General features: G+C 37.6%; 2 protein-coding genes across 10 annotated transcripts; both read right to left on the bottom strand.

Moving 5' to 3' along the window:
* Window positions 1–345: 345 nt before the first annotated feature.
* On the bottom strand, window positions 346–12,304 carry LOC103982832 (uncharacterized). Of its 9 annotated transcripts, none has more exons than XM_065092674.1 (10): window positions 11,890–12,304; window positions 11,442–11,532; window positions 10,974–11,361; window positions 10,295–10,394; window positions 9,390–9,458; window positions 8,892–8,991; window positions 7,171–7,259; window positions 2,814–2,875; window positions 2,607–2,724; window positions 346–776 (listed from the first exon to the last, which is right to left on the bottom strand). In XM_065092674.1, the coding sequence occupies exons 3-10, from the start codon at window positions 11,303–11,305 to the stop codon at window positions 762–764; spliced, it is 885 nt and encodes a 294-aa protein (XP_064948746.1). In that variant the 5' UTR covers window positions 11,306–11,361; window positions 11,442–11,532; window positions 11,890–12,304; the 3' UTR covers window positions 346–761. The 9 variants fall into 9 exon arrangements, with proteins under 9 accessions (XP_064948746.1, XP_009398169.2, XP_064948747.1 ...); XM_009399894.3 differs by having other exon boundaries at window positions 7,171–7,241; XM_065092675.1 differs by having other exon boundaries at window positions 11,442–11,519.
* A 3,756-nt stretch (window positions 12,305–16,060) lies between these two features.
* Window positions 16,061–17,306, bottom strand: LOC135598039 (two-component response regulator ORR6-like). The gene is made up of 5 exons (XM_065091561.1): window positions 17,063–17,306; window positions 16,942–16,988; window positions 16,785–16,862; window positions 16,619–16,689; window positions 16,061–16,531 (listed from the first exon to the last, which is right to left on the bottom strand). The coding sequence occupies exons 1-5, from the start codon at window positions 17,175–17,177 to the stop codon at window positions 16,447–16,449; spliced, it is 396 nt and encodes a 131-aa protein (XP_064947633.1). The 5' UTR covers window positions 17,178–17,306; the 3' UTR covers window positions 16,061–16,446.
* Between the last annotated feature and the right edge of the window lie 234 nt (window positions 17,307–17,540).

The raw sequence follows: 17,540 nt of genomic DNA, 5'->3' as shown, positions 1-17,540 counted from the left end.
ATCCTCGTTTGACATTTTGTTCACATGGGCGATACGAGGGAGACAAGCCCAAATCACCTCCCTTCGATTGTTGTCTATAGGGGTGGATAGGTGAAAGGTGACTAAGACTTTCTTTTTTTTTTTGTGATAATCGGATGGTGATTGGCCACCATATTCCTTGCCACTTTCATTTCGTATTGTTCTCCAAAGTTAAGATATGACATGGGTACAGAGAGAACTGGCCAAAGCTGAGCATTATTTGCAGAGAGAGAGAGAGAGAGAGAGAGAGAGAGAGATTATAATACAAGGAGTGCAACTTAGAACACATCTGTCACAGAAAGCCAAAGTATTGTATGGACAAAGCAGTGAGCAAAATCTCCGTTGTCTTGAATCTTGATAACATAAATAATATCTGAGAATAACAGACAACCACAAAAATAATATTTCCAGTGCCAAAAGAATTAACATTCATGGAAGAACATTAAAAAAAAGTAAATAAGTTGATAATATGCAAAGACTCAAATTGATAATATGTAAGCAGCGCTTGTTTTCTTACATCCAATGATACCTTGCACTTAATGCTACAAACACATAAGAAACTCGAATCAGAAGCCGAACGGAGTCGAGCTACCATCATAGCCATGGAGAAAAAAGGGTTTTGTTGCTTGATGCCTGATTCAGTACAAATATCTCTAGCTCGAATGTCAGAACTTCCCTCTGGTCCACGAATTTAATAAGGCCAGAGCTAATAACATTCCCAAGCTCATGAAATCATCCTCTTGTTACATCTGGTGAATCTTAAAAGGTGCAGAAAAGAACAATGTTTAGTAGCTGTTTTGGACATTTTCAACAAAGAAACAAAACATACACTCGACATATTTGATATGCCAAGCTATTTAATTATCGGAAGCAAAAAAGCATTGTTGCAATACTGCATGAACTCCAGCAAATCATAAAGCAATGTTTAATGAGCTTACAGGAATCTATTATCAACAAACTTTGTCAAACCAACAAAATAAACTAATCAAATCTAACAAGATCAGACAAGAAGCTTACTATCAGACAGCTTTTTTTATAATGCGAAAGACTATTAAGGATACCATTTTTGCGATATTTAAAGAGCATATGTGACTTTCTTTAACTAGGTTTGGTTGTATTTTCCAGTGAGTGATGACAATTTCCAAATATCACAATTTGTTATGTTGCCCTTGTTCGATATTCCTGGAACGCTAATAATGCATGCAGAAGGATATGACATACCCAAATATTTCTGACAAACTTTGTCAAACCAACAAAATAAACTAATCAAATCTAACAAGATCAGACAAGAAGCTTACTATCAGACAGCTTTTTCTTTTAATGTGAAAGACTATTAAGGATACCATTTTTGCGATATTTAAAGAGCATATGTGACTTTCATTAACTAGGTTTGGTTGTATTTTCCAGTGAGTGATGACAATTTCCAAATATCACAATTTGTTATGTTGCCCTTGTTCGATATTCCTGGAACGCTAATAATGCATGCAGAAGGATATGACATACCCAAATATTTCTGACAAACACACTCCCAATATTTCTTATTGAACAATTTAGATATGATAGTTTATTGCAACGCTCTAGTAGGAAAATAATCGTGTATCTAACACCAAATAGTATGATACCAAACAGTTGGAGCAATATTTGTTTTTATTGTATGCTTGTTAGTGACACTACAATAAGAAACAACATCTTGCCTCACCAACCCTGATCCACTCTACTGCAATTACTTCCAACAGAATGATAATTATTAGGCAACTAAGCAAATAGAAGATTGATCAAGATAAGGCATAAGAGGGTCAGTGCACAAGGCTCCCATCAATATGTGATTTGGGGAGGAATAATGCATACGATCCTATCCATAGAAAGAGTTGTTTTCTTGTCTTGAACATTGGAGACCTAGATCGCAAGTGAATGATCTTACTGTGACACCAGGGCCACCATCGATCAAGATATGCCATAGTCCACTAGAAATGCTGACCTCAAGGAGCACTGATCCCCTAGACTGAGTGAATTGACAGCTCTTTCTAAGGGTGTACCGTTCCTAAAGTAACTAATGAAAAATTATCCCCAGAAACAGTTGAAACATCAGGAAGACAAAACATGTTGACTCCAAAAAATGGACCGAGCTCAATTACCAAAAAATGATATTAATCAAACTTAATCCAAAGAGAGAATAAAATGTAACGGTTTCAAAATTAAAATGACATTGCAACATGGTGAATCATATCAGAGATGATGTTTGACACTAAATGACGTGATCCACCATTTCCATCTGATTAGCTATGTAATATCTAGCAGACAACCACCATTACTTTATTAATTGCCTTTAGTCATGTGCAATGTTATTGGCTTACATAACTACTAGAATTAAGAAAGTGAGTTGAATCTGAAGGCTAGATTACAGTAATAAATGCAAAATTTTAATTCAAGAATTATGCAGAAAACTCAAGTTCTGATTTCAAAAATGGATCACGTATCGAATCCTTGCGAAAGGAGGTTAAATATTAATTTGTCAGATAATCAAGATGAACCAAATAAATCCACTTCTGGCAACCTTCAAGAAAAATAGAGAGCAGGTGAGACCTTACATTTCCAATTAGTGGTATAAGACCACTGAGGAGTTCATCGTTTACTGATACTGGTAAAGGAGGCAACTGTCTCATTCGTCCAGGAAGTTGCTTCATTGCTGCAGCCTTCATATTTATTCTGCGTAAAGAATGATGATACTTCATGAATTATCATCAGGCAAGCATATAGGTTGTGAGGTAATTGACAAAATAAGAACAGCATTCTACCTATTCTCAATCATCATGATGTTATTTTTCGTGTAATGAAATAAATTGATGTTCTCTTGTATCTGCAACATTGAGAATAAATTACATTAGTACCAAGAATGGTCCTTAAGACAAACTGAAATTGGACAGGAACCAACAAGGCAACCAATAGTGTCAACTTGCAGCACAATTAATTACAGGATCAAACTATGTTAGTGCAGTACACAAGGATTATACTGCTGGGGCACCTTGATCATTTTTATGGTCTCAGGCGAGAAGGCATGTGCATAGCTTGTCTCCTGGGAATCCACCTGGTCCTGTAGCATGTTCCCAGGCAGCCTAAGCACCTACAGATGATCTAAGGCAGCCAAATTGCTCATTAGGCTATTCAATTATGACAAGTCCTGACTCACTCTCATCATGTATAAGTAATACTTTGGAAAAGACAAATAAGTTGAGTACATCTACTTCATTTATTTGTGCGCGTCACTCAATTTAAATTGCTTTATTAGTGATTACACAAACATCCTTCTGTGTTCTTTCTTCTAAATAATAAGGTTGTCATTAGCAAACCACTCAGTAGTTTTTTAAGGTGTAAAGCTCTCTCCACCTGTGTAAAGAAGAAAGAGTAGTATGATAGCATCAGAATGAAAGAGTGAGATAAGAAAAGAAAAAAAGAAGAGGCAACTTCCAGTGAAGCTTCTAATGTTTAGTATTTCTTTAAACAAAGATAAAGAAGCCCCATGTATATCTATATCTAAATATTCATTAGAAAGAAAATCCAATGTGTTGACTTAAGGCAACATTCTTACAGCAGAGCAACTTAATAGCCGACTTTCTTGCGAAGCTCTTGAGTAGCAATTAGAAATACATAAGAGGGACAAAAGTAGGCACAATAAAGGCCATGAATTTTGGGATTTCCGCTAAAAGTTCAGATAGGAATATTTTCTGTCTAGGCCTTCAACAAGGTGCCTACCTAAAACTCCCTAGAAATTTTGATAATACTAAGATCAAGAAAGAGGAACAATTCTACAAAATCGATAACCAACATCAACTTCTTGATATTGAGAGAATATGGAGTATGCTTATCATAGAATTGAAATGAATATGGTTACCAACAATTTTAGAATCATAATTCTTATTAGAAGATTAGATACCATTGTTGTTAGAAAGACTTTTTACTCATCAGGAAAGTAGATAGAATTATATGCAAGGATTGCAAAGTTATACCTAGGGAAAGCTTACTAATTACTAACTGACATGAATTTATGGCAATGGATTTATGTTTTAGGAAGTGGAAGAGAATAAGTTCCTAACTAGATTGTGTGGCAATAAAATCTTCTTGAAAATTTAGACAAAAGAGGTGCCCAAAGCTTCAAAGAAAATGATACTAATATATTTCAATGCCTAGTCAAGTGAAGAGAGTAGCACCGAAGAAGAATTAAAGATTTCAAAGGTAGAGGTGTTGTACCAAGGAAAAATTAGAGACTGTCTGATCAAAACCACATGCAAATCTTTCTTTTTCTCACTATATTTTATATTAATTATCTTAATAAATTAATAAGTTCTACATTTGATTTTTCAAACATAAAACTAAATTGTGTTTTTTTTTTTTTTTCAAATACTCATTATGAATCTTGTTCTACCATAAATCACCATTTCCTTCATTTTTATTTCACGACTCATTAGTTTAATTCCTCTAAAATTCAATCAGCTTTGAATGTTTAATAACTCATGACATCTAGTTTGGATCATTTCTAAACTTGAGTTGTGAAAATAAATACTAAAAATAAGTATTTTGGACTAAGTAGAATTAAGATTAAAAAAATACAAAACTTTCAAAATACCAAGAGCAGAATTCATAAGTATATGAAAAAGAAACACCCAAAAATTACAAGGTTTTGTATGTTGGCTGTATCATTTTGTAAGAAAAAAACCTTGATGAAGATATTGATCATAAAATTAAGGCCTCGGTTGAAAATTAGAGAGGCATGATAATTGTGATGTAATATATGTATAACTTTTTGATTAAATTGTTGGCTAGTTAAGAAAATACATATAGAAAAACCTGGTCTCTTGAAGACATTAAGATGGATTTGTGTGGCTACCGAGAAAGATAAAACAAGAAACATTGATGTCTATGAATGAATCGTATCAATTCTGATAGAAAATAAAACAAGGAATATAAGAATGTTCAAACGACAACCACAATTACATTGGTTAATGGAGGTGTGCTATTTTAGTTGCAAGAGTAAGATGTCAACTATTACTTGGATTGGTACATACCAACTGATTTTTATTGGTCCAACAAGAACTAAGACTGGATCATATAACTCAAATAATACTGGCCCCACCAGTCTCCTATAGCTCAATACCCATTGGTATTGAAGTGATACTGGATGGTATAGGCAGGTATCCCACTTTGATACCAGTATTGTACCAATTTGACAATATATTGAATCTAGTATTGAACCAAAATTTTAAACCCTGATATAGAAATAGAGAGACCTGAAAACAAAAAAATATATTATTCAACTTTTTTGGAATAAATATTTAATAGACATTATCTCGTCCAGTGGTATTCCCCTAAACAAAACTCAATGACAGGAAAAGATCCATATAGATCATTTCAGATAGAAGGGATATCATGACTTCCTATGACTTGTGTATAAATCTTTTGAAACCCTACTCCACCAAAGGAAACACAGATACATACACAAACACAAGAAGATAATATTTTTGTGATCTAAGCAGAAGCCAAGTTAAAATTTCAGAAATCATCAACACTTTGACCATTTGCAATAAGCAATTTGCTGATAATTATTTAGGATGTCCTATATATGACGTTAAAGAAAAAAGCCAATGCTACATTACCATCATCAACAACAACAATGAGAAGCTGTAGTGTCCCAACTATTTGGGATTGGCAAGCAAAGACACATCAGTTGATGTAAAAGGAAATGACTTCATAAATATGAACAGATATATATCACAAAACTTTATCATATGAATAGAAATTGACATATCTTGAATCATGATCATTCTTTTGGTTTCTTTTTTCTTCTTTTTTTTTGCGTGTAACAAAGGTATCAATCTCAACCTAAACCCATTGGATCAACCTTGACACTGACTAGGACCCATTTAAGATGATTCAATGATGTACAGGTTGGCTCTATTCCAACAACTCTTGAGGCATTAGTGAGGTGGGTCAAACCAGAACAACCATAGTGCCCAACTGAACCTAACCTAAGAACTTGTTTCCTAAGAAAATATAGTAAACTCTCAACCTCGTAAGCCAATCAAAACCAACCAGTTAGGTATATCAATTGCGTCCAAGGGCAAGAAAGACTGGCCCTGCTGATCAGATGGGATTTGGGGTAGCCTTTCTAGCCTTCCCCATCTCAATTCAACCTGACCCAGCCATTGACAAGTCAACTCATTTTCTGTTTCCCACCTACAAACACTTGCAATATTTTTTTATTTCCAATTATTATAAGAAACACAGGAGTCATACAGCTTATATATTCATATTAATCGCAATTATCTTTTGAAATTCATCAAGATTATATAACTGTTATTGTCTTTGCATGAGATTAATCTAAAAAAAGGCACCACCATGTTCTCTCTAGGAGCATGTCACATGTTTACGAGTACAAAAATCACTCGACAGAAAGGTACCCATGTGCAAAAAATTAAGGCAGACAAAGGTATCTTCTGCAGAGTGCAGACCTCATAATGTTGAATTACACTGAGTATAGAAGAAGCAATTTTCTTATGCACATTCTCATTAAGATTTCTCACGCTTAACTGGTTTCATCATAGAAAATGTGCACCTGTACTGGAACTAACCAAGTATATGTCACAAACTTCTGAATGTCCTTTGCGAGACCTCCATATTTTAGTGCAACATTCTAAGCTAGAAACGAAGATGGCTTGGCCATGGGGTTCTGACCAAAAATTCTCATATTTTACCTAGATAACCCAATATATAATATTGTTGTTCTTGCAAAGAATCCAGTTTTGTAGTTGCCCCCAATCAATCCAAGAGCAACTTCTCCACTGTCTTGCATCTGATACACTACCTAAATTAATTATTAGTACTAGAAATATTTAGGTTAAATGTACACAAAAAAATATTCTGTTTCACATTTTATGTCAGAAAAAAAGTGATGAGACCTATTTCAAATCAGACCTACTGCAAACCTGTCAGATATCTATTTTGAATCATATAGCACAAATCAGCAAACTGTCCAAGAGAAAAGAACTCATATCTTGTTTTTAAAAGCATTTTATGATAGTTCAATGCATTCTATGTATTGTTTAAAAGTGAAGTGTGAATTAAATTAACATAAAGAAACACACAAAAAAAAACACAGACCATGCCTCCATTAAGATTCCTTGCAATCTCTCTTAGGCATCCATCATTTTCATCCAAAAGACGTAATATTTCTGCATCCAGAGCACGAACTATAAGGTAAACAAATGTTAAACATTTATAATGACACTAATGAATAAAAACCAGAAGAAACACCATGATACCACTACTTACAAACACGAGACAAGAAGGAAGCAGGGAAAATTTAATGAATAAGTAAATATATCCATAGGCATAATAAAGGCAATGGATATAAAGAGACAAATAATCAGACAAAAAAGTTCATTTAATTCAAAAATTGCTTGCCATGGTTAATGCTTAAGGTTGGTTGTATTGTGAAACAGCACAGTATTGAATGGTACCTATATGGTTAAATCCCCTAAATGACAATATTTTGGAACAAACCATTGGTATGTCCCACGGTAATTGCACCATGTTTCCATAATCATGGAGTGCTTTCTTGCAGCTCTAGTCCATAAATTCAGTAGAATTTCTCAATCTCTAAATGCCAGTGTAACTTTTAGACTGAAAGAAATATTCATAACATTTAGTAGTGAAATCACACAAATATCCTCCTTTTAGCAATATTCTCTTCCCACAATACCACTCCAAAATAGAGTAAGACACTTCTTTTGGCAGTATCAATACCTTCAAAGTTTCTCATATTTCCTAAATCAATCTCAACTCAATCACACTACAACAACCTGTAAGATCCCAGATAAGCAAACAACACCGTTCACTCGGCCAAACATTTTTTAAATCTCAGAAAGAACTCATGCATCTAAAAGAAGATTCACTTTCATTTGAACTAAATGTCCTCATATCTAATCAACCTTAAAAATCACATCACAAGGAAGCACATTCTCTTTCCCTAAAAATTGGCCAGGAACAATCAGAAATATATTCTATTTTAAAGATTGTGTACGTAAATTAACACAATTTTCACTTATCTAAATTATTTTTAGGAAGAAATTCGGAAGTCAATTTGGAAGTTAGATAAATGTCAATACAAATCTGATGCCACTATGATAGAACGTTAATATGCTTTGATATTATATCATCATCATGCAACCAATATTATTTTGTAAAATGAGAAATCTCAATCAACAATTCAATATTTCAGTTATCAGTGGAACAAGCATAGAACTTGACCTACTTCCTCTCTATAAAGTATTTTGCAATGTACAGAGCATTGATTTAATTATCAGTTACCAGAGCATTGATTTACTTCACCCAGTATAATGGTGCCTAATTCCATACACTTCTTTTTACAGCAATTGACGGTGTACTAGCGTGCATAAAACTCATTATCAGACAGATAATAAGTTCAAGGGTAATCTAGTCCGGCTATGAATGATATGGACAGACATTTACTGTTCCATTTTGCCATCATGATGAAGTAGATTGGATTAGTCTTTTAAATGATTAGGCTAGAGATAAACATTACATAGTACAAGAGTTTCAAATGAATTTCTATAACTGATCTCCCATCATCACACCTGCAAAATCTGGATGAATTCAGTGAAAAAGGGAGTTTTAGTCAGTAAACCCGAAGGACCTCCAGGGATATTATCTATAGCAGCATAGAGAAGAAAGATGTGAATGCCAATATATTCTAGCCATTGAGAAAAGTGAGAAGTATCCAAATGGAGGATTCTCACACATTTCTATGTCAAAATGTGTACAAGCAAAAACTACAAAATAATACAGTATTCTACACCAACCTTCAGATGGAAGCTGATCATGGATGTTCATATGATTCATCGTAAGTGAAATAGGAGACCTGTGAATAGTTGTTGTTGATGGAGCACCCATCATCTTCTCCTAAAGCATGATAAGTAAAAGAGAATCAAGACTGCATCTTGCTAAAGAAATTACGAGCTATCCCTCCAGAAATGGAAGCATAAGTTTCATTCACTTAATCTTGAAAGCACTATGTTATGATATCATACAAGATCAATAAAGTAAAGAAAATTTAGGGGATAATAATGAGAAATGAAGTGTCTATAAATCAATATTCTGCTTCATAGATATCTTATCATATGTCGTAGAAAAAATGTAGAAAGATATTCCAGAAAGTTCAAAGAACTACGAAACAAAATTGAACGAGGTAAAACAAGAATTCCTAAACTAAGTTACCGGATAAATAATAAAAAGATGAAGGAAGATCAAGCACATGATAAGAACATAAAAACCACTTCAATAAATAAAAAAAAAATTACCTTCATATCTTTCACCTTTTTTGCTGCATAATTTTCTTCCACCTTCCGCCGTTTGCCATTTTCCTTGTTCTGCGATTTGCAAAAGTGGACAATGTATTGATATAGGTGTAAAAATAAATCAGAAAATTGCTTCATGTTACTTAAGCACTTAGAATATTTTACACTTTGATCATCAGGTGTACTGAGAATTATACGCTATTTTTTATAAAGATTTAGCTGGTGGGAGAAATGATTGCTGGCCATTTCATCATTTTGGCATAGTATCAGGGCACTTCATGAGTTAGAATTCTGGCTTTGCCCCCCTTTAGCTAATATTTCACCTAGTGCTTGGTTCATTCACATATTTGGTTTTCACTATTAACTTGCACTTGGGTTTAATTATTCACATCTAAGTAGCTTTTCATAGTCACAAATCAGAAAGAATAACAATCCTCATAGAAAAATTTATCACTGAGATATATTTGTATTTATTAAATGTTTTAATATGTACCTCCTCAGTTGAATGCATGAATGTTTTAATAAATCATGAACATAGAAAAAACCTATAATTGGCAGTGCACATTATTTTATATAAAATTTTCTTTAAAAGTCATATAATGGATATTAGACAAAGAGAAACATTGATTAGGAAAACTCCACATGGTGACTCAAACAGAATAATGATATCTACCAATGCAAGTGCTTCTGATGCATCTCTAACAAAATTTTTAAAAAAATCAACCTAAATAGTGATCCTTCAACATATTAAAGAAGATGATGTCTACATAGAATTAGTGGCTTCCAATAATTTTTTGTTACTCCTTAAGAAAAAAAAATGGAAAATGAAAATGCCTCACAGTAAGCATCATATCAGAAATTTAATCAATTTAACAAATAAGCATCGATTATAATATACGACGACTTACAATCATCCACTGACACCTCAATGCAACATCTCTTATAGTCTTCCGAGGCAGCAAAGCAGCTATTTTAGTGAACTTTTGTATACTTGGTTCATTCGCATATCTGTCCTTCACAAACAAATTTAATAATGGAATGAAAAGACAACGAAGCATAGCAGTAAATACTAAATACAATGGTCATATGTTTGGAATACAAGCATAAAAAGGTAAATCAGCATGCAAGCGTAATTAATTTGTTCAGAGATTATGCTAATAGTCACTGCTCAATGATGGCAAAGAAATGTGAATACAAAAAAAAAAAGAGGCACATATAACAAGAAATCTGAGTTTGAACTTTTCCATTCATCACGCATGAAACACAAAAGCAAATTCTGTCCAGAAACTTTTAGAGAAAAAAGATCCATATAACCCAATTGACTAGAAAAAATATATATAGAAAAAAGGGCGGCCCAGTGTGCAAGGACCCACCTGGTCCCATAAAAGCAACAAAATTTTGAAAGACTTTTTCTTCCAAGAAAAAAAAATCTTGCAACGTGTTCCTAGGAGTCTCCAACCATCCTATGAATTTTTTATTGTGTATCTAGAATTCCAGCTACCATCCTCCACAGTAAAGACCACAATAAACTAGATTAAAACAAACTTTTGATTAAGGATCCAACAGAAAATAGATATCAGTACATACTTGATGAGGCCTATGTTTAATAATTCCACTTCTTCTGGAGACCAATATGCAGGTGACCCTGACACATGCACGAACCTCGGCATTGGTTCACCAACAACAGATCCTGCAGGGTATCGAGCTAGAGTTGTTGCATCCATATGATTGATCATGCTGGAGTCAGCAGACATAAACATGCTGGCCATGCTGCCATTTTCATTCAAGCTGCACAGGTCACTAGAAATCATCCCCGTTGAGCTATTCATCGCGCCTAACTGAAAAGAGACCATGCGAGGATGATGAAACAAAGGGTTCATGCTTTCTTGGTGAAGACCATTGTTAGAATCAGACGCCATCCACTGAAGTCGCCAATTTGTCACGCACTATCCAAAACTACTCCAGGTCACACAACCTGCCCAACCCTCAAGATATCACTGTCAAGATTGTTTTTTGAAGAATCAGTGTGCTACCGATGAAACCAATTTCTAATACCGGGTAGATTCATGTCTTGATTGCCAACAATTTAAACCGATTTCTAATACCGGATAGACGCATCAGTAGCAGCCTCTCCTGCAAAAGAACTCTGCGGAATGGCGTCAGTAAACTTAATCTCGATTCTCAACTTCCAAAACACGATCAGGAATCACGGATAAATCGAAACAACGACAAACAATCCCAAAAGATAAAAAATCTTGATTTTAAAACCACCAAGAACCTCTTGAGATTTGCATTCCCGAATAATATCAAACCAGTCAAGAAACCCGTAAAGAATCTCTTATCCTATTGACATTGATCAAACCCTAACCTCAACACACCAGGGTATAAGAAACACATCTAAGAAACCCAAATCCCCCCAACAATCCCAAACCAACGCAAAGAGATCTCCAAAGAAGAAGGATAGATCAAGAACAGAACAGAATGACAACCTTCGGACGCTTACCTTCCTCCGTCACATTCCAGCGGCTCCTCCTACTCCTCGAGGGGCACAGACAACGGAAATCTACCATTCGAACCTTTTACTCCTTTTGCCGCACCGATACTCTTTTCCGCCCTCTCCAATGGCAAGGGGCAGAAAAGACCGCCCTTTTCACCAAGCGCGGAGATCGGCAGCAACGGATCTTTGGAGTTCCAAAGCAGGGGAGGAATCCCGACAACAGAATTAGATGCCAAGCCTTCTCTTCCCTCCCGCACCGCCCTTTTTCTTTGTCACCTCTTTCTTCTCAGTTCTTCTCTCTTTTCCTTCCCTATTCCTCGAATCTCGCTTGTTCTTTGGATTCCTCCCGTTCGATCGATCGCGTACCTCCTCTTCCTCCTCCTCTCCGCGAGATCAGGCTTCTGGCGACTGGCAAAAGTGCCCATCCCGTTCCGCTTCCACCCTCGACTACTTTGGCTGGGAACAGGGACGCCAATCGCCCGTCAATTTTAGGTTAATTACGTCCCTGCCATTTCGCGGCAAAGTGTCAAGTTCTAAACGAGACAGATGGCGTGATCAGCACCGCCGGATCATCCCCATTGTAAGACGCCCCCTTGCAATATGATGGCCCGCCGATCCAGCGGTTGAGATCGCCCAACACCGGATCGGCCCTGTTCCGCGCACCGCGAGGGAATCTCGAATCCGGTTGTGGTCACCGCACCGCTTAAAAGGGGCAATTTTGTTAAGATTCGCCAGAAAGAATTTCTCGTTGCTCGCCCGTACCTACCAGCACTGTGATTAGAAACAGCAGTGGGTCCCAACGTGGGGCTGTGGACCCCGTTACGTTACCCAGAGATCGATGACGGTGCTTAAAAGGCTGGGTAATGTAACGGTTTCAGCGATCGGAACGAATCTGGGTGTGATCACCGCACCGTCCAAAAGAAATCAAAAAGTTGGGGTCCCGAACTGTTAAGATTCTTCGGAAGAAACGCAACCCACCCTTTCGACGACTCTACCACCTACCGGCCTTGCAATTGGACGAAGCCGAGGGTCCCAACACGGGAGGAACGCTGCGATGGGTGCGCCGGATGGTGAGACGACGGTTCTGGTGCGTGGAATCTTTAACGCCAGAATCCAGCGGCGCGAGCGACGGCAAAGGAAAGGACGGAACTGCTCGAAATAGCGGAGCACGTGGTCGATGGCCTTGGACGTGATCCCGCGGAGGCACACCCGATCGGAGAGACGGAGATGAGCGGGCAGCGGTTCAAGCGATGGAGGGAGGAAACAGCGTCTGTGGCCAGTGGAGGAGTGACACGTGGGTATATCGCAGTGGCTGGGGATGGCGGCAGAAAGGGTAGCGGCGGGCGAGAGTCAAAGGGGACCTGACATGGTATTCCATTGCAGCGCAAGTGGCGGTTCCATAAAAGAAAAGAGGAAACAGAGGAGAGGAGAGAGAACGAGAAGACAACGACCCACCAGGTTGTACTTGCACCTTAAAATGTTCCTTTTTCTCTCTCTTCCATACCACACAGGACACTCGGTGTATCTGATACTGCTGTGATTTAAGTTTCTGTGACCAGATAAAAGTTTTTAGAATTGCTAAAGGAAAATTATGATATTAACTTTTTGATGATTTCTTAGCCTTCATTTCTATAACATAATTATATTTTTTTTTTATAATAAAAATTATTTAATTTTAATTATTTTATTTCGAAGCAAAAATAACACGGTTTATGTTTTTCAAATATTTACTACCAACAGGAGATAGATTCTAAAAAATATTGGAATGCCACATAGATTGGCAGTCATAGTCCAAAAAAAAAAACAGCTAACATATTCTTTAATTTGATCAGACCTAATTCTAGTTATTTTTGTTCGAACACAAATTTATTCATAAATATTTGTTCATCTTAATTTAATACTTAATATCAAGAGACATAGTACTCTTTTAGATAGATTCTAAAATTCAAGAAACATGTTCATAAACACAAATATTCACTATAAACAATCATCCATAAGTAAAATCATCACATCTACAAATTCTCTAATTCAACTGACGATATCAATTTAGAAACAACCCTTATGTAAATATATATTAATGATGAATAATCGACACATTAATTTTATTGAGTCTAGATTGTGGGTTATACATATGATAAGGGACCATTTGGTTGATCGATCATTGGTGCGACCCTTATACTCGCGAGGAATTATCTACTTTGTGTGATGAGTGTTCCCGCACGGTTTTGTCGCTTAGGTGCAAGTCTTGGACCCTCATTCTAACGCCAATCTGATAAAGGGTCCATTTGATCGATCAGTCATTAGTGCGGCGAGGAATTATCCGTTTTAGACAATATGTGTACCTGTACGATTTTATCATTTCGGAACATGTGAGCTCCAAAAGATACATTTAAAGATAAGAGAGATATGACGAACTTATGAGTCATTGGTTCCCGTACTCCTTAACTAATGTACGACTATAAAGACTTATCAATATGAAAGCTTAAATCAATAAATTAAGACGTAATGTTAATTTATATTCTTGAGGATGAGTTTGCAAACCACCTTTAGACATTCAAACATAACTCAGAATTTATTCCTTGGAGATAAACATCCATTGATTCTCTTCGCAGGATCAAAATCATCATCAGGAATCCAATAAAAAGAAAAAATGTGATGCCACAACCCCCAACAGAGAAATTCTAGTCAGCAAAACGAGACAGGATTAAGACGTGATTCGATGGAGAAAAGCACAAGCAGTAGGCACCACAAAACCAAAAAACTCTTAACAGTGTCAGCAAGTTGGAAGCAGAGATGACACCACCACCAAATCGTAGCGTTACATAAACACAATAAAGTGATAGAAAAGGTGTCAAACAACTCTTCTTTTAGAAGGGATGCCATCAATATCTAAACCACTGCCACTTTAAACGAAGGAACATAAACCAAACGGAAACGAAATGCTATGGATATGTAAACAAAAACCAGTCGCTGTTGGTCTCATCTCAAGTTGTTTCGGTGTTCCAAAGAACCCGATGTTGGCGATGGGGATCTCAACTGCCACCAATAAAACTGCCTTTATAGCTAACACAAAAAGCTTCCATGTTTTTATATTAGGACGAATTCCCTACAAATAAAAAAAAAATTCTCTTTTTCGATTTTGATTTTTTTCAATCGATGACCCCTACTTTTGGTAATCATGTAGATTCTTTTATCCTTTTTTGTCATCGCTTCTTTCTTCGTCGTCAATCCTTCCTCGTCATCTTTATCCGTCGTCGTCTTCTCCATCTCCCTCCATGTGCTCTTTTTTCTCTTCTTCCTCATGGTGATGGGACTTCTAGATGAGAGCATGGATTGAGGCGACGATAGACACGGGAGTAGATTTATATGAATGTTTGAATACTCGTTTTTCACATGCTAAATATCGTGAGTTGAATAGATGGAAGTGGGTAATCCTATAAAACGAGCGAACCGAAGTTGGAGCTTACAAATAATAAAAGGAATGACAGGTTCTCATCAGACGATCAAGTCAGAACGTGTTTCCACTGACGAAAAAACAGGACGAAGCAACACTACGTCAATAACGAACATCTCTCTTTTATAATGTTAGGAAAGATACTCAGAATCTACGATCCATTTTGTTATCTTTGTGACTCTCAAGTTTTGATTTCCTTGTGCAGTGCTTGTCATTAGCAGTCTGAGTGTTGGATCAAAAGGGGACTATGCTGCAAAGATCTCAATCGCATTACCTGAGACTTTAACGAAGAAAAGATAATAATTTGTCAGAATCAGACAGATAATTAATCGAACCATTCATTACTTTGTAAATTCTTGAAGTATATTTTCCTTTTTTTTTAATGAGGGTTTACAGTTCTCCCAGCTTCAAAGTTGGAGTCCGGCTCTGATGCCGAACCCAACCCACGGCGGGCCACGAAGAAGAAGAATAAGACATCAAGTGCCGGAGAAGAAGCTATCCCCTGAAGTCGCAGAACGCAGTCCGAGCAAAGCTTCCATGTACGTTTCCCCCCACTGATCTCAACTGCTACCACTTTTCCCGGTAGTTTACCAGTATCCTCGCCGGAAGCAGAATGGGGCTCTTGTGGGCCCCATGACAGCCAGGTGATGCCGCCAAAAATAGGTACAGAAACGTATATATATATATGTATATATATGTCTCGTATCTATCATATATTCCATATACACCACGGCATGCTATATTTACGATTCCCCTTATTAAATTGGTTTCGAATATACATATGCGTCTGTTATCAGAGTGAGCTTGGCAGGTAAAGGTCAAGCCTTGGCCGTACCGAGGGAACTCTTGTGATGGTCCAATCTGGAGAGCTGCTCCTCTACGGAAGATCTACTATGATGTGATCATCAAATCCTGCCGCACCACTTGCTCCCTGTCCATCCTCGCATCTTTCTCGCTCCTCCATGGACCACCGTTTGACCATGGCAGGCAACACAGCTTATCCCTTCTAGCTATTCCCAAGACATTTCTTCCTCATCTTACGCGAACAAGAAGAAAACGTGAAACCAGGCATCCATCCTACATGGGTTCCGTCAGTGAACAGGCGGCTGCTATCGCATCCGGCTGCATAACCGGGACACATCGGACGGCCGAACGGGCTTGAGCAGGAAATCTACAGCTCCTTCCTCCAAACACCTGAAACCAAACCACCAGAACACCGCGTCAAACGCTTGGCTTCCGTAACAGCACTCGATCACCACCTTGGAAATGGTCAGTCATCACCTGTTGATCCTGTTGGGGACGTTCTCCGACGACATCACGACCACGGGGATCTCCCTCAGTTTGGAGGACTCCTGTTGCAGATCGAGTTCCATTACCAGCCATGTAAAGATGTTAGTACCGAGTAGGGTAACGAGGAACCTTTTCGTAAGGAAGTGCGTTGACTGACCTTGACACTCTTGAGAAGCTCATATCCTGTCATCTCAGGCATCCAATAGTCCGTAATTATCATGCTAATGTTCGGCTCCTACATAAAGTTAATTCAAATTTCTATCAATACAATGGAAATTTCGTATCTTTTTGGTGGCAAAAGAGCATAACCATACCAGTGTTAACAGCTCCAATGCTCTCTTCCCACTGTCTACCGTGGTCACTGCAAAAAGAACAGAACTTCCTCCGTTACCATCTTCTTCGTTCTGAAACAGAGAAGCAGAGCATATGCCATACCTCTGTACTTGGAGCTGCGAAGGATCTTAGCGATCAACGCTCGGTCGACGGAGCTGTCGTCCACCGCCAATACGTGTATCTCCTGCTCTCCCCTGCCCGCAGCGTACGACGACATAGCGAAGAAGAAGAATAAGAAGAGTGAAGGCTGGGGAAGAAGAAGAGGGAGGAGGTCGCCGCTGGGTCACCGTATGTAGTATCTCCACTCACACGAGAAAAAAGGAAGCAAAGAGAATAAAGAGCAGCAAATCCCCACCAAATCAATCCAGAATCCCACGCCACTCCTTCCACCCAAAACCAGCGGCGACGTACCACAACATCCCTCTCCCTCTCTTCGCACCATATCTTCCGGTTCTTGCCACGAAGCAAAACCTGCCACCCAAACGGGGGGGCCCACCCGCTACAACGAATCCCTGGGATTGGAGGAGGTTGTCGGATGTGCCACGCCACAAGAGTTTGAAACTTCGACCGTGATGCGGTC

Source organism: Musa acuminata, chromosome BXJ2-1 (genome assembly GCF_036884655.1).
Source record: "Musa acuminata AAA Group cultivar baxijiao chromosome BXJ2-1, Cavendish_Baxijiao_AAA, whole genome shotgun sequence".
Lineage (NCBI taxonomy): Eukaryota > Viridiplantae > Streptophyta > Magnoliopsida > Zingiberales > Musaceae > Musa > Musa acuminata.
The sequence above is the reverse complement of the archived record's forward strand: the minus strand, read 5'-3'. Positions and strand labels throughout refer to the sequence as shown.